The sequence below is a fragment of the Hirundo rustica genome, chromosome 4 (genome assembly GCF_015227805.2).
Source record: "Hirundo rustica isolate bHirRus1 chromosome 4, bHirRus1.pri.v3, whole genome shotgun sequence".
In the NCBI taxonomy this organism is placed as follows: domain Eukaryota; kingdom Metazoa; phylum Chordata; class Aves; order Passeriformes; family Hirundinidae; genus Hirundo; species Hirundo rustica.
Window position 1 is genome coordinate 57,146,082 of NC_053453.1, and position 16,347 is coordinate 57,162,428.

The 16,347-nt window shown below is 38.2% G+C and overlaps 1 protein-coding gene and 1 long non-coding RNA gene across 6 annotated transcripts; one reads left to right on the forward strand and one right to left on the reverse strand.

The window, feature by feature from the left end:
• Positions 1 to 588: 588 nt before the first annotated feature.
• On the reverse strand, positions 589 to 2,973 carry LOC120751640 (uncharacterized). Of its 2 annotated transcripts, XR_005700495.2 has the most exons (4): positions 2,790 to 2,973; positions 1,881 to 1,914; positions 1,132 to 1,318; positions 589 to 792 (listed from the first exon to the last, which is right to left on the reverse strand). It is a non-coding gene; the product is annotated as an uncharacterized LOC120751640 (long non-coding RNA). The 2 variants fall into 2 exon arrangements; XR_005700494.2 differs by having other exon boundaries at positions 589 to 1,318.
• On the forward strand, positions 2,419 to 15,978 carry GLT8D2 (glycosyltransferase 8 domain containing 2). Of its 4 annotated transcripts, none has more exons than XM_040061774.2 (11): positions 2,697 to 2,807; positions 3,945 to 4,053; positions 4,558 to 4,602; positions 6,040 to 6,135; positions 7,297 to 7,465; positions 9,132 to 9,249; positions 10,574 to 10,658; positions 12,696 to 12,808; positions 13,235 to 13,401; positions 14,582 to 14,694; positions 15,267 to 15,978. In XM_040061774.2, exons 2-11 carry the CDS (start codon positions 4,038 to 4,040, stop codon positions 15,437 to 15,439), a joined length of 1,095 nt encoding a protein of 364 aa, XP_039917708.1. In that variant the 5' UTR covers positions 2,697 to 2,807; positions 3,945 to 4,037; the 3' UTR covers positions 15,440 to 15,978. The 4 variants fall into 4 exon arrangements, with proteins under 4 accessions (XP_039917709.1, XP_039917708.1, XP_039917710.1 ...); XM_040061773.2 differs by lacking the exon at positions 2,697 to 2,807 and adding an exon at positions 3,280 to 3,363; XM_040061775.2 differs by lacking the exons at positions 2,697 to 2,807; positions 3,945 to 4,053 and adding an exon at positions 2,419 to 2,605.
• Positions 15,979 to 16,347: the final 369 nt, after the last annotated feature.

Consider the following 16,347-nt stretch of genomic DNA (forward strand, 5'->3'; position numbering starts at 1 on the left):
CGGGCCCGGCCGTGCTCCGGTGGGAGGCCAGTGCAGGGGCTCCCTGCCTGCAGCGCCCGCCGCCCGAGGCGTGCTCGGGCACCGCGGAGGTGGCGTGTGCTCCTCTGCTTGGGCACCTGCTCTGCCGCCGAGCCCTCAGAAACGTGTAGCACTTTTTTTTTTTCCCCCCTCTTTTTTTTAAAAAAACCAACTGGCTAGTGGTAGGCGAGGCAATGCTTCTGCCTACGAGGTGTGCGGCGAGTAAGAAATGAGTTGCTGTTTAGACACTGGAGGTTGAGATTAGCAACCGAGGTTTCGGTTCTACAGCTGGCACGGGGTGATCTGAGTGAATTCGAGGGTCTGGTTCTGCAGGAGAGGAGCTGCTCTTTCCTGTGTGAGGGGGGTGTTGTGTGAGAATATATAAACCTGTGAGGCTGAGGGGAATCCAAAGAAGGTGTGTCTGGTGTGTGAGAAACGACCGCTGACTTTAAAATTTTAGAAGGTTTATTAAACCTTAACAAATACTAGAAAGCACAGCGCGCTGGAGTTGGCGACCCGGCAGCCACGAGCTCGTATATAAAATGGCTGCTCCGCCTTTTGTACCCCTGGGCTGGCATCGGGCAACCCTGGCCCCTTCTAGAGTCTGTCAGCAACTCTTCTTCGCCGCCCATTGTTGGAGGTACTTCCTTGCAACAAGATTGGTCATGAGTTGCCATGCCGTGCATCCTGGTAACAAGCTTTCCCTCCTCCCAAACGCCCCATGCTAGGGGCACATGGACACCTCTTCTCGCCTCATGTCCAGGACAGCCCAGGCTGCAACAACGCAGAGGGGAGGAAAGGGGGCAATGGGGAGAAGAGAGGACATCTGAACAGCAAACCACAGTAGCATATCTGTACATCAATAAAACATCCCTTAACATACACACAATATTCATCCCCTTATTGCAAGAGCCAATCATCATATTACTTATCTATAGCAGGCGCTAAAATTATCTTCTCATTGTTGAGTTGTACACAGTCAATGATGATGCTGAGATGTATAATTGAGGTTGGACATTAGGAGGAATTTCTTCACAGAACAGGTGATTAGACATTGGAACAGACTGCCCAGGGATAGTGAAGGTGTTTAAGGAAAGACGATGTGGCACTTACTGCCGTGGTCTAGTTGACAAGGTGGTGTTTGGTCATAGGTTGGACTCGATGGTTTCAGAGTGCTTTTCCAAACTGATTCTGTGATTCTGTGAAGGTTTTACTGCATTGCCAGTAATCCCCAGGGTTCTGCCAAGTGAAGGAGCCAAGCCCAGTTCTGCAGGTTCATATGACTGTGTGCTGCTTAGATCTGTTCAGATTCACATAGAAATGGAAGGGAAGGTGAAAAAAACATGGGTGGATTTCGATGAACTTGAGCTTAATACAGCTTAAATATCATAGCACAGAAAAATACTGTTGTGACCATTGGCACAAAGCATATAACTGTACGTGTAACTCTTCATTTAACTTTTGTTCAAGCAGAAGATGGATTCCTCTACAAAATCAGACACAAATAATACAATTTGGGCATGTTTGACACATACAGTTGAAAATTCACATTTTTGGGTCCTGCAAATGGAACAGAAGCTTTCATTTAAAACACTAAAGATTTTTAAGACCTTTTGATTACTGCTAATAAATTTTGCACTGCCTCACTATGAAAATATGAAAAACAGTTTAGAGTTGAAGGTGTTATTCCTTTTAATACTCACAAAAGTCTTGTGACAAAACAGTGGTTTATAATTTAAAAAGTTAATTCCTAGAAGGGGGGGACTGAATTCAAATAAAAGAAGCGCTGTAGAAAGAAAACAAAAGAAACAAAAACAAACCAGGAGAGTTTAGGAGGTAGGGTATCACCATGTGCTGGTTACCTTGATCCAAGATCTTTTTAAATCGAAACCAAACCTGTGGATTAAATGCTAGAAGATTAGGAAATGAGATGATTCAATCAAAATGCATGTTCAGAGTTGACTTTTGCAAATTTCCCTTAGCTTTTGACTCTCAAGAACCCTGCCAACAGACACTGGAAAAACTTTGGCCTTCTGTTAGACTTTGGCATGTTGTAGTTTGGCTCTTACACACTAGTTACCTGTTCACATTTACCATAAATAATGACTAAAACCATAACTTGCAACTAGATTTTGGAAGTAACTTCTGGAAGGGTTTCTTTCCTTCTTTCCCCCACCCCTTTAAGACTTTTTGTCTTATGGGATTTGTTTGCAATCTGCTAGCTGAAGCTCTGAGGCAAGTTTGCCAGATCTGGGGCTGCATCATCACTGTGCACATCTGGAAGTGGTTTATGTGCTCTCATTCCTCCAGTACAACGTCTGGACTCTGTGCTATTCCTCAGCAGCAGAGAAAGGAAAGAAAACCAGCACAACTCCAAAGTAAACTTTGAAGAGTTCGAAAAAGGAATTGAATCATAAAACTGTTTCTGTGCCCTATAAAGCCCTTGTGTGAGTGACTTCAAAGGAGGATGGTGGTCAAGGACGCTTTGACAAGAGTGCTTACAGCTGTGGGCTATCTAGGATCCAAGTAAATAGCTCCACAGCACTTCAGGAGAGAGGAGTCCCGAATACTGTGCTGCTTTGAAAAGGTAAAAAGACTAATTAAGCAGGAAATATCTGAGCAATAATGTCACTGGTTTTGAGCTTTCCCTTCTGCAGCCCCTCGTTTTGTTACAGGATTTGGCAGCTGAGTTAGGGACTGCCAAGTTCCAGGAACTAATGTCTACAGTCAGAAAAAAAAATGAGTAAATCTTTGCAGGGAAACAAACATACCTCTCTCCTTAAAAATCAGTAGGTAATCAGGTGGTGTTTCAGAGGCTTAGGAATGCTGTAGTTGTGGAACTCAAACTTGCATGCGAGTCTGTCTTTGGATTTTAAAGTTTAAAACATGGTTCAGCTCATGTGGATTTAATAATTTCTGGAGATAGCATGAAGCTGTGGCTGTGCAGCTGTCATCTTGCAGTGATCATCAGCACTGTTTGTGGCTATTGTTACAAATGCTAATTTGAAGATAGTAGGCAGCTCTGTGGAAAAGGGGAAGATTGTGATCAGCAAAAGTGGGGTTAGAAAATTAATCTGAGAGTGTAGTGAGCTCTGTTGTCTCTCTGCTTACCTAAATGAGTGAAGTTTTTAAATGTAAAACAATACTTCTGTGTAATGCATGAGAGAAAGGCTTTCTCAGCTGTGTTTTTTTGCCTGACAGATAAGCTTGATTTCCTCTTTGTAAATTAATGCCACATGAAGAGAAGGGTCTGCTGGAATGTAGATAAGTAGTGCAGATGTGGAACAGCTTCCAGAATACTCCATTCTCACTGCAATTTAGTCGTTAGCTGGGACTTAAATACATGTAAATATAAGTGGTTTGTAAACAAAGCTACATCTTAGATTTTTATATATATATATCTTTGTTGTCATTTAACTTGTTGGTCAAAGTAGAGACTAATTTAGGATGCTCCCTATATATATATATCTTTGTTGTCATTTAACTTGTTGGTCAAAGTAGAGACTAATTTAGGATGCTCCCTGAGCTTGAACGCTAACCAAAGAGAGGTGGTCAGTTTTGTGACTCACATTTCAAGAATTCTTGCTGTTCTGTTTGGTTTGTCAAGGAGCTGGAACAAACTTCATTTTTATGTGTGCACAGAACCTATCTTATACTTTTATCTATGCTGTAATGTGTCTATATCTGTACATGTGGAAGCAGGAAAAATTGTTTTCTGGTCTATCCCTACGTAGTATAAAGGTTAGGTCACGCAGTTGGATTTTTCTCTCCCCACCAACTTCTGGCCCTGTTTTTTACTGTTGGTTGTTGTTTTTGTTTTGTGGTTTGTGTTTTCCTTCATGAACAGTAGATTTGGGTCCAGAATTCAAACAAATGTTGTATTTCTCATAATCCTGTACTTTAGGGATTATGTTCTGTCTTCTCAGGCCTGGCCTAGAAGCACAACTTTAGGAAAGGCTACCAGGTTTTCTTCAGCATCAAAAAAAAAATGTGCATAAATACAAGCCACACTACACACAATGGAAGAATATGGCTGTAAGAAAATATTCTTACTATTGCTTTGATTTTTTTTTTTGAGAGTCTAGAAGACATTGCCCTGGTATAATATTCCCATATGTTTGGGAATGCATACTCCAGCAAGAGATTAGTATTTGTGATAGTTACTGTTTTTGAGGTGAAATCAGAGATAAATATATTTATAAATTGCATTTGTGTGTGTTTTAATACTTCTTTGCGCAGTATCTGAAAATGTTATAAAAATTACCTAGTGGCGTAGATGATCGGATGGGATTTATTAAAATGTTTTTTATAATATATTAGTTGCTTAAATTATTAGTAAAAATATTTCTAACACAAATATTAATTATTTGTAAATACTTTTTTTTTTACAGAGATTAAGTGCAGTTTTATTGTTACCAGTTTAGCAGTAAAACTTGATAATCCAAAATGTAGTGCTTTATATAACTAACTAGAAGTCACTTCTGGCATTAATGATATTTTCTCTTTTATTTTTTTATTTTTTATTTTAATTTACCACAGATCACAGTTCTCATCCAACAGGACACATGGCTCTTTTAAAGAAAAGTAAGAGAGATTAAAAACATTTGAATGGTGCATTTTTTAAAATAGGACAGAAATGTCAAATCCAATTTCTCGTGCAACTGTTGTCACAGTTGCATACGAATTTATAGTTCTAGTATTGCTAAATTATGCTGAACTTTACGTATGCAAAAAAGACTTTTCCTGTTAACTGTGTCAGATAAGTACAACTATAATTCACATAAATTTAAAATTACTCACTGCTTTAGTGTATCAGACTGGAGATTATGAAATTTCCCACCAATACTGCAAGTAGCTGCTGTTTTCATGTGAATTGAGCCCGGGGCACTGAAGCTAAATTTTACAGAGTGCTGCACATTAATCCTGTTCCTATGCACAATTGAGGCATGGCCCCAAGAATTTTGGGATTCTTATCCCCTCTAGGGGTCAGTGACTAAAAATCAATTTTTGCTTTTACTTATATGCTCAAAATTTCTCAGAAGTCAATGGGCTTTTTCCTCAGCTGGTTTAAATTAGTGCAGGTTTGGTTTACCAATTTCAATCTAGTCTCATGCCCAGTTGTGGCCAGTTGGCCATTTTGATTAAAATAGATCAAAACTCTATTCTCTTTGCTCTTTTAAACACCTTAAATATATTTTATGGTGGTGCAAAAGTAAGAAAGTAATCTGAAACAAAGAACACCCATCATCAAAGTGGGTGATGATGTAGGCAATGTATTCCTTCCCTGCTGTGCTTGGTGAATTCTCCCAACACCTGAACATGCTTGGTTTGTGTTGAATGACTTAAACTTGTACAAGAGAGTATTCTAGGAACTATAAAGCAGAATATACTGTCAGGTCTTTGCCTTGCTTTGATTTTACTGATTTTAATTACCTAGTCAAAATAAGTATTTTCAAATATTTCAAAACATTCCTAGTTTCAGTAGCATGATGGGTATGTTTTTCTAGAATTTTTAGGGTTTTGCTCAAATACACCTTCAGGATCTGAGCATTGAAATAGATTAAAAATTCTCTGTGTCTGAAGTTTTATCAGGAAAGCATGACAGAATGGAAAGGATACATAAAAATAATTAACTCATTAAGTGAGTGTAAACAGACAACAGCCTAGGCAGGAAAAAATGTTCCAGGTCCCTGTAAAATTCAGAAACGTGTCCATTTTTTTTAGTATTGATAACCCATATATTTTGGGAGTCTTATGATTTAGTGAGCAAATTAACCATGAAAATCAGATTTGGGGATTACTCTAAAAAGTGAGAGTTACTGTTGTGTTTCTAATGTAAAAATTTTAGCTTGATCAAATAAAATGAGAAAAACACAACAGATAAAGGTTATAAAATTCTTCTTCTATCATCTGTACTGGTTGCAAATTGGATATTTATTTATTTATTTATTTATTTAAAACTCAAATACTTGGGAATTAGTTGCTATGCTGATTGTTGACACATTCTCCCTCTCGTTTCAGTTAACCAGATCTTACTGTTTCTTCTTGTCATAACCGTGTGCGCTATTCTGTACAACAAAGTTCACCAAGTGCCACTGGCATTAAGAAATGAAACAGGTAAGTGACTTGCACTTCAGTTTCATTTATGTTCCTGTTTTATATTCCTCATGTCTTAACTTGAACAGCACTTTTCACCTTACTGAATCCTGTTTGTGCAGTAGATGAGCTACTCACACTGTTGCATATAGTCTGGGATGAAAAATATTTGGCTTCTGAATTACTTGAATAAAATTATAGGATAGTGATAACTAAGAGTTGTAATTCTGATTAAGTTTTTATCTAGATGTCACTGATGTAGATGGATGCTGGAATATATCCTTACTTGAGCTGAACAGATTGGAGTTGTCAAGTGGTAACAAACTTCGATCATGACCTGCCTCCTTGGGAATGTTCTTGGCCTGATTATTCATTTCAGATAGACCATCAAATCTTCATGTTTATGGCAGAAGTTTTAGTTGGAATTTTTATAGTGACAGAAACCTGCTAGGGTTAATAAGGTTGGACTAGTATTAAATGTTTATGTAAATAGCTTACTCACTGTTTCCAAGGTAAACGAATTCTATCTTGATACAAATCCTTTTTTTTTCCCAGTATATTTTAGTTGGGGTTGTTATGACTGTAATTGTTATGTTTTAACCAGTACAATTATATCCGTTAAAGTTCTGTAAGTTAATCAGGGATATAAATCTTTAGCTGGAATGTGACCTGGTTCAGTATAATTTAGGTTTTTTCCCTCACATCATTATCAGCTTCCTGCTGGTACAAATTTTTGCACTCTTCCTTTCAAGCCAGCTTGCCAAAGAAGTGGAGCTCATGCAATTGCACTATATCTTTGATTTACCTCCTTCCTTTAATAATTTTGGAACCTATTGTTCAATTTGTACTAAATATAACTGAGAAGTCTCAAAGATATTCAAACCTCTCCAGATTTAATATGAATAAGCAGCTACATGAAGGACAGGCTGAATTGTGCTGCTGCTGAAGAGAAGGTGCTGAGAACTCTCTAATTTATTCTGTTTGGAGGCATCCAACAGTCCAGTCAACCTGCAAGTGGTTCTGAATTAGCAACAGCTCAAGCTGTGTGCCTTGCCAGATGGGGATGTGTGTAGGATGTGGTAAAGAAAAATGGAGGGGTGATAAAATGATTCCACTGCTTATGGTAGTGCTTACTCATTTTTGTGACCCAGGTCTGATGTAAAATGCGTTTGTTTCTTGTAGTGGATTTGGAGAGCCCTGAGGAAATGGAAGAAGAAATCCCGGTGGTGATCTGCGCCGCTGCGGGCAGGATGGGTGCAGCTGTAGCAGCGATCAGCAGCATCTACAGCAACACGGAGGCCAATGTTTTGTTCTACATCGTTGGGCTGAAGACAACCATCCCACATATTCGGTACACACCAGCCTTGCTTTGTTTTGGGCTGTAGCTAGAGCCATGTTGTTGCTTCCCCTAGCTCAGGCGTAAGGCTTTGGCGGAATTTTCAAGGAAACGTAGTGCATTGGTAGCTACCTCAGGGTTCTGAATGTGGTGGAAAAAGGACCACTTTGTCCTCCGCAAGGTGCTGACTCATGCAAAAGGGTGGGAAATAGCCAACCTGTGCTTCTCAGCTTTTGTAGATAGGCTGCAGAGGAGTCTGAAGTAAAGTAAGGATACACTGCCTACCTGTCATCGTCCCACTTTGTGGCACTTCACTTACCCCTCCTCTGGTGCTGTGTCTTCAGCTTCAGAGTAGAAAAACTTGCTGTTTAAAGCTAATTTCAGTTAAGACGATGTATTAAAGTTATAAAAAGTATTGCAATGACTTTAATTTCTTTCCTTTTCACTTAAAGCGTTGATTTCTCCTTACATTTCCTTTCATGAAATGCAAAGTCTCCATTTCATGAATGGAAATCTCAGGATTTCAATGAATATTCATCTCATTAAGTTTCAGTTCATTTCACAGCACTGCATTTCATTCCATTCAATTTCATTGCTTTCATTTCAGAATTTTATTTTTCTCAATTTCACTTCATTATATTTTCCTTTCCTTTCTTTCCATTTTGCTTTAATCCTCCATTTCTCATTTTATTACCTTTCATGAAATGAAAATTCCTCATTTCATGAAAGGAAATGAAATCTCAAGATTTCAATTAATATAATTTCTTGAAGTTTCATCTCACTTTAATGCATTTCATTTCATTCCATCCCCTTTCATTTATTTCACTTCATTACACAGTTTTCTTTTCTTTTTTTTTTTTTTTTTTTTTTTTTTTAAATCATTATATTTCATACCCCTTCTTTTCATTTCACTTCATTCCTGGATTTCTCATTTAATTTCCTTTCATGAAATGAGAATTCTTCATTTCATGAAAGGAAATTATATCCTGATATTTTAATAAATGTAATTTCATGATGTTTCAGTGCATTATGTTTTCTGTTAGAATTTGCAAACATTGTCTTAAAAAGGACCAAGTTGTGAATGAAAATGAAAACATTTCCTCGCAGTTCTCACCTCTGGCCACTTCACTTCTGCAGCCTTTGTACACACAGTTTATGTCAGGAGAGAAAATAAACAGTGGTGATAAGAAATCTGACAAAAATATGGAAAGAAAATTAGTCTAAAGAAAACATAAGTAGGAGGTGATGTGAAAGTCATCTGTAAGAACATAAAACTGTGAAAGGGGAAAAAAACTAACCTCATATTTACAAGTATTTTAGATAGGATAAAATAATTATCTTTAATTATAGCAAGAAAAATTAGAAGAATATAATTTATTGCAAGTAATTGAAAGTTAAAGTGAAAAGTGAGTTGTTTGAGCTACATATGGATTTTGGGAATGGTGTGGGGTGTTCTTTTTGTTGTGGCTTTTGTGGGGGATTTTTTGTATTTTATTTTAAGAATAGGTTTAACGAAACTATGTGCAATAGCTGTAGGCATAAGTAATTCTGTCTTGGGATAGAATAGATCATGTTAGCTTTCAAGGTCTCTTATTCTCCTTAAGTGTCTATGAATTTCACACTGGAAGTACTTGTCACGCACTTGATATTTCTTTTATTACTTCTTTTCTTTCCATCACAGAAAATGGATTGAAAATTCTAAACTGAAAGAAATAAAATTTAAGGTTGTGGAATTCAATCCTATGGTACTAAAAGGAAAAATCAGACAAGATGCATCACGTCCTGAGCTACTGCAGCCTGTGAGTCAATGAATGCCACATAAATTATTGAGGTCTTTAATACTTATTATGGGCTTTAAAATTTCATGCAGGGGGTGTGTGTATATGCCTCTTGCAATGCAAGAGGCAATGACCACTAGAAGAAATTAGTCAGGGTGACAGTCGGCATAAACAAGATGTTACGCACTTTTCATGCAATGAGCAGTGTATTTCTAGAATTCCTTGCTGAAAGGTCTTATGGATGTAAAAATGTACAGGGGTTCAGTTAGGACTGAAGTTCATATTTAGATCACATCTAGATCAGAAAATCCCTTGAGCTGAAAATAGCTGAAATCTAGGAGAATACATGGAACAACTGTTCTGGATGCTTGCTCTATTTTTATTTTTCTCTGAGCATCTGGTTAGGACCACTCTGAAGGCTGGGGCTGGGTAAAATGGTCTGAATTCTTAAAGTTGTTCTTGCATTCTCAATCCCCTTTTGCTCAGCTCTGTTCTTCATTGCTGTCGTAGAAGTTATCCCATGCCTGTGCCACGGGTCAAATCGTTCCTTTAGAGTGATGATATTATTACATTTTGAAGTGCTTGGTGTGATGTATGCTGTAAAAATGTACTAGGAAGAGCATTGGCAGCAGGTCCAGAAAGGTGCTCCTTCCTCTCTGCTCTGCACTGGTGAGGCTGCATCTGAAGTACTGTGTCCAATTCTGAGCCCACCAGTACAAGAAAGACACAGACTTACTGGGGCGAGTCCAATACGGGCTGCAAAAGATGATTTAGAGGCTGAAGTATTTTTCTGTGGGAGGCTGAAAGATTTGGGGCTGTTTCAGTCTGGAGAAGACAAGATTCAGGAGGATCTTAACAATGTGTATATATACTTGAAGGGAGTGACAAGAGACAATGGGCACAAATGACATGAAATTCCCCTTGGGCAAAAGAAAAGACTTTATAAACCGTGAGTTTAAAAGTCTCAGGCTGCCCAGAGAGACTCTTGGGTCTCTGTCTGTGGATGTATTCAGGCTGCAGTTGGGCATGGTCCCTGTCAGCCTGCTCAAGTGGACTCTGCTGCAGATGGGAGGTTGAATAAAATGATCTCCAAAGGCCCCTTCCAACCTAAAGGATTCTGTGAGGAAGCAACAGATTTGGGCTGCATGGTTAGGGCCATAGTGGGTAAATAATAATAGCAATAATACTGGATTTGAGATAGTAGTAAAGCTGTGGGGGAGAAAGCAAATGGTCACTAATTAGCGCTCGATAAAGAGAGAAATTCTAACTGACTTGATGGAGACAGAAGCCTGAGAATACTGCATTAAACAGCTTTACCATTTAGTCTTTTTTTTCTGTTTATTAGCTGAACTTCGTTCGATTTTATCTTCCTTTGCTTATCCATAAACATGAGAAAGTAATTTATTTGGATGATGACATCATTGTTCAAGGTAAGCTATTGTCTAAAAAGAAGTTTCTAACACAATTAAAATCAAAGTTATTGCGGCTTTTACTGCCATTTGGAAATATGAGATATAATAGAAAACTGAGGCAGCTGCTAGGGATGTTGGACTTGGGGAAACTACAAATAATCTGTTTGTTTAAATGAAAGTTTGAGGAAGAACTTACCTGCATGTATTTTGAATAATTGTGATCAAAATTGTATGTTGGTTTCATTTTAATTGATTCTAGTCAATTGCTGAAAGAATACCATGGATTTCACTCAGATGTTGCAATGTTTATTAAGTGTGTGACATGCATTTCCTGCTAGTATTTAAATTCCCACAAATGCTACCAATTCCTTATCCAGAATTGCCTTTCTTGAGAGCAAGGGGAATTTACTCAAATAAGAGAATGGAAGCTCCAAACACTCAAAATATGATTTTGAACCTCTTCAGCTCAGAATATAAAGCAATTTGCAGAATCACAAAGATTTCAGAGTTCCTAGTCAAGTGGGAGCAGTTAGAAGACATTCAAATCCTGAAAAAAATGTTTTCTTTTTTTTCTTATCATCAAAGTAATCTCTTTTGAAGACAAATTATTTTTTTAAAGGTTATTTTCTTGTGATATTTTTCTGCTCTATTTCCCAATTGTTGGGTTTTTTTCTCTGTAGAGCTGTTGTCTTCATATTTGTTTTATCATATTTTCTTGTTATTTTAAAGCACTTTTTAACCACAGTGTTATGCTTTAACCCTGATGGGCAACTAAGCAAAATTTCCTTTGGAAAGGATTGAGTAAAACTACTATAAACTTTTTGGCTTAAATTAGTCTTTGCCATATAAGAACATTAAGACCAGTGAATTTACACATGGCAAAAGCATAATTCTCCACTGCTTTTCTGCACCTTTTTATAGTTTTGTCTCTCTAGAGACAGATTTCAGACCACCTGCACTTAAAGAGGTCACTATTTGCTGCTTTATAAAAGACAACTAATCTGTTCTGCCTGTCTCATTTTAATTTGCCATAGACTTCCTATCGCAGTTCTCCACCATGGGTGTTTCCAGCAGCAGGCTCTGCTTTTTAGTTTTGTTGTTCTGTCTGTCATCAATGGGCAGCAGCAATATTTTTAACTCTTTTTGCAAGGTTCCAGGTCTTCATTTAGACTCCAGTTTCACAAGCAGCTCAAGCTGAGCCCACCCCTTCCCTGTCACCCCTCCCTGCACCTGTGTTCACCAGCACTGGGCTGTCTCCCTGGGGTTGTCAGCTGATGGCGATTGTGGAGCTGCAGGATAAAGGGGCAGTTTCACGCTGGTAGGCTGCTGCCTGACCAAGTGGCCTCTGCTGTCCCCAGGCAGCTCCTCTTACCTGTGACATGCAGCTGTGCAGCTGCAGAAGTAGCTGATTCAGCTGTTTGACCTGGCAGAAGACCAGCAGTACAAAAAGTAGAGATGAAAGCAACAGTAAAACTGAAAGTTGTAAGGGGATGCAGGCTCACTGGATTGCTGTGGCAGTGCTGTGCATCCCACCTGCCCTGAAGGGTGGGCCACGAAGCCAGCAGGGGTGGTCAAGTGACAGGCACATTTCAATCAGTCACTGCTGGGAATCCAGGTATATTCCTAGGAGGCATATATGCCATAACACCAGGAAAAAACTTACCTGTGCCAAGGCATTGAAACGGCGCTTCTGTGGGACTTGAAAAGGCTCAGAAAAATTGCCTGTGGCCTCCCTCTCCTAAGACGAGCTCTATGAATGCACAAGTTTGTTACCAGGCTTTTTAACAGTCCTTAACAGTTCTTTAACAGGCTTCTGCTGTAGTTGGTTCTGGACAACCAGAATATGAATGTATTGAATACCAATGATGATGTCTAAAGATAGGCCTAAGGCTTTCAGGTGCAAATTCAAAAGTGGTCCCATATTACAGAATTCAGTAGGGGTTATCCTTAAAAACTGGTGTATTTATAAGCAAGATATGAGAGCTGACATTATCCTATCAGCTCTGTAGCAAGGCAGTAGGTGCTGTCTGATGCTTGTGACCTTTCTGTAATCAGGTGACATCCAGGAACTCTATGACACTAAGTTAGCCCCTGGACATGCAGCAGCTTTTTCAGATGATTGTGATCTGCCTTCTACACATGAAATGGTTAGAAGTGTAGGAATGCAGGTAAGATGACATTCTGCAATTCTAATAATGAATGTGTTTACTCATAAGTGAAGATTTTGTGTTTTCCCCAAAGTGAAAGTTTTATGTATATAGATAGCTTTGTAATACTTGTACAGGTAATTAAGGACTTCTTGTAGTGGTACAGTTGTGATGCTGCATGATTTAGTGTGGGCTACCAAAAGACAAACAGCTAGGGAAAAGCCTTATCAAACTTCCATGTTACAATACTATGGAAAAAGTAATTTAGTATCTGGAAGTATCCTGCTTTACAATCTCATCATATGGAACTCACCACAGGTAACCACCATCTAGAAACTCATCTTTGGGAGAGCATATTCAGTCTCCCTCTCACATGAGAGCGAGGTGCATTTACATGTGTCTTTATAGAGATTCATAGGGGATGAGCATACTTTTTTTATTTCTTAGAACACATACATGGGATTCCTGGACTACAGAAAGCAAGCCATTAGAGATCTTGGCATCAGCCCCAGCACCTGCTCCTTTAATCCTGGAGTAATTGTTGCTAACATGACTGAATGGAAACATCAGCGGATTACAAAGCAGTTGGAAAAGTGGATGCAAAGAAATGTAGAGTACGTGCAGAAATATAGCTTCTCACTTTACTTTTAATGCTTGGTTTACAGCTTTACTTTCAGTTTAAAAGCTCTTATGGGTTTTTTTTAACTCTAAGCAGTCTTTCTTTGGGGAACTTGTCAAGTGAAGTAACTCATGTTCCAGCATTTCCATCTCTTTAAATCCGGCCAATTCTGTACCAGGAAATGGCCACTTAGAATTTTAGTCTTGTGTTTAATCACAAACCACATTTAATCCTGAGGGACATTGAGAACATGTGGTTCTCATTTTAGGCAACCAACTTAGCCTGGGATGAAGCCACTGAACGATCTTCCCTTCCTAAGGCTAGCTTAAAGGAGGAATGTTTCCTTCTTTGCCTGGGGACTCTCCTACTGTAGCATCAGCCAAGCTGTAAATGGACACCATCTTTTAAAAAATACCAATAAGGAAACACTTACTTTTCTCTGGTAGATGAATTTTTACATATCTTTTTGTTACTGACCACAAATTGTGACACACTGAAACAACCACCATTTTTAAAATTAGTTCCCTGTTAATCTGTATTTGAAAACTTGGTGTTTTTCTTTCTCTGCAAAGGATTAAGTTTAAATTTACTAAGATAAAATTACATAGAAGGTTGTGCTATTGTGCTGTGTTCATTACTTGTTAGTTTCCACCTCCCTATGCCTCCTCTTACCATGGTTAGGTTTGATCTAGCCCTGGATTTATCACAAAATTCATAGGAAACTGATACTCTTTAGATACTAATTTTGACTAACTTCGCTTTGACAAAATCCAGTTGGAAGTTAATTTTAGGGTCTAAAAGTGAGGGGAGGGGAAAAAGGGGAAGAAAGAGGGAATTCAAAATGTGGGAAAGTATTTTCTTAAGAAACCTGGCTAAATTATGTTTGATTGCTTTATGCTAACAGCCTTTTTCTTGCTGTTAACTTTGTCAGCCTTGAGAACTATAGTCTGTGTGTAGAAAAAATTGGTTTCATATTGGGTCTGACTCCCATTTTACTTGGTAGCAACAATTCATGGGAATTGGAGTTGCAAATATAATCAACAGCACAAGGAAGGAGTATGCTGAAAACTGATCTGTTCAAAATTATTTTGAATTTTGCCAGAAATTTATTTTTAATCTTCTACCTTTTGTACTAAAGATTCCTTGATGTTTTGAATATATTTTTCCTTTTGCAGGGAAAACCTCTATAGCAGCACCCTTGGGGGAGGCGTGGCAACCTCTCCAATGTTAATTGTATTTCATGGAAAATATTCCTCTATTAATCCCATGTGGCACATAAGGCACCTTGGTAAGTTTAATCTCTGTTTGCAAGTTGGAACTAAGGTGAGTTTGTGAGATTTCAGTGCAAGACCTTATGTGACTTTTCCTCATGTCCCACTTATATAGAAAGAATATATGAAATATCTGAATATAGGGGGAGACTGAAAAAAAAAAAAAATCAGTCTTTTTCTAGGCGCAGTGGAAGAAAAGGGGAGGCCTGGCAGCGAGTGTTTGTTAACATTCCGGAGGATTTAGTTGTTACCTTTCACTTGGGAATGGTGAATTATCCTCAGAAAAACATAACAGCTTAGCTGGGAGGGTAAAATGAATAGATTTTACTTTGTTTTTAATCCCAGCTATGGCAAGATGTTAAAAATGTTGAAAGAGGAAACTTTGAAAGAAGAAACTTGCTGAGATTTTTTGCTGATGTAACATAAGAGGCATCGAGCTGAAAAAGCTATCATATAAGTAGCTGTAAATGAATATGAAAGTATACTAATCAGACTACTGAAAAAAGTCACCTGAATTTAACTCACTCTACAGTGTCTTCCTTTATCAAAAAATGCATTTTTCAATTTTTTTTTAAATGTACCCATGCAGGTTGGAGTCCTGATGCCCGTTACTCAGAGCAATTTCTTCAAGAAGCTAAATTACTTCACTGGAATGGCAGATACAAACCTTGGGACTACCCCAGTGTCCACACTGATCTCTGGGAAAACTGGTTTATTCCTGACCCTTCAGGGAAGTTTAAATTAACTCGTCCTGATAGCTGATACTGAAATAAGACAAAACGTAGTCTATGGGATGCATTTACTTAGTTTGAGATGCAACATGTTATGTATGATTAACTGATTTTAGAAAACAAAGTACTTGTTAAAAATATGAATAACTGACCATCAGTTTTGTGTGCTTATGGCAGGAGAGGGAGGCTGGAGTGACCAGTACACCATTCAGATTACCTTGACTTTCATGTAAGGTGAGGAAACAAGTTTACTTGACGATGAAGTATTTTCATTAAACACTTACAGAGGTGAAATTCAGTGCCAGAGAGTGTGCTTTAATTTAAAGTCATTCTAAGTCAGATTTCAGTGTCTTCTGGTAGAAAAATCTACACAGAAGATAGCTGCAGTGTTATGTATAAGAAATTTTTATTTATCCAGCCCACATTAAACAGCCTGAATTGAAAACTTGGGCACATGTTACTGAGTTCTGTTGTGTGATGACTCTGTTTTGTGCCATTTCTGTGTATGACGCAGCCTTTAGTACCCTTAGCAAGATGCAAAAGCACATTCCAATACATTGCAGTACAATTCCTGATTTTATTGTGAAACATTGATAGATTTAAGACAGATTTAGAAGTTTTGTATCACTGTAACAAAAAGAGCACCAGTTTTGAGGGAGGATACAGAGTTGCAGTATTTAGTGGAATGGTCATTGTACACTCAACTGTATTTTATACCCAGATAACCAAGTGGGTGATTCCATTAAGGAAGAGACCTTTCCCTTCCAATCAAACAGGATAGCCTTTCAGGAGTTACATCCTACTGTGTTACATACTCAGCAGAGCTAATTTCATGCTTCTAATTTTGTTGAAAATAAAATTGCATTGTAACAAATCCCTGATGCAAGATACTTTGAGCACCTGCAGGAAAATATCCATGTAAACAGCAATACATGATAC

Coding starts and splice junctions, on each gene's coding strand:
- GLT8D2 (XM_040061774.2), top strand. Junction 10,659..12,695: donor TGATGACATCATTGTTCAAG/GTAAGCTATTGT, acceptor TTCTGTAATCAG/GTGACATCCAGGAACTCTAT. Junction 13,402..14,581: donor TGGATGCAAAGAAATGTAGA/GTACGTGCAGAA, acceptor TTCCTTTTGCAG/GGAAAACCTCTATAGCAGCA.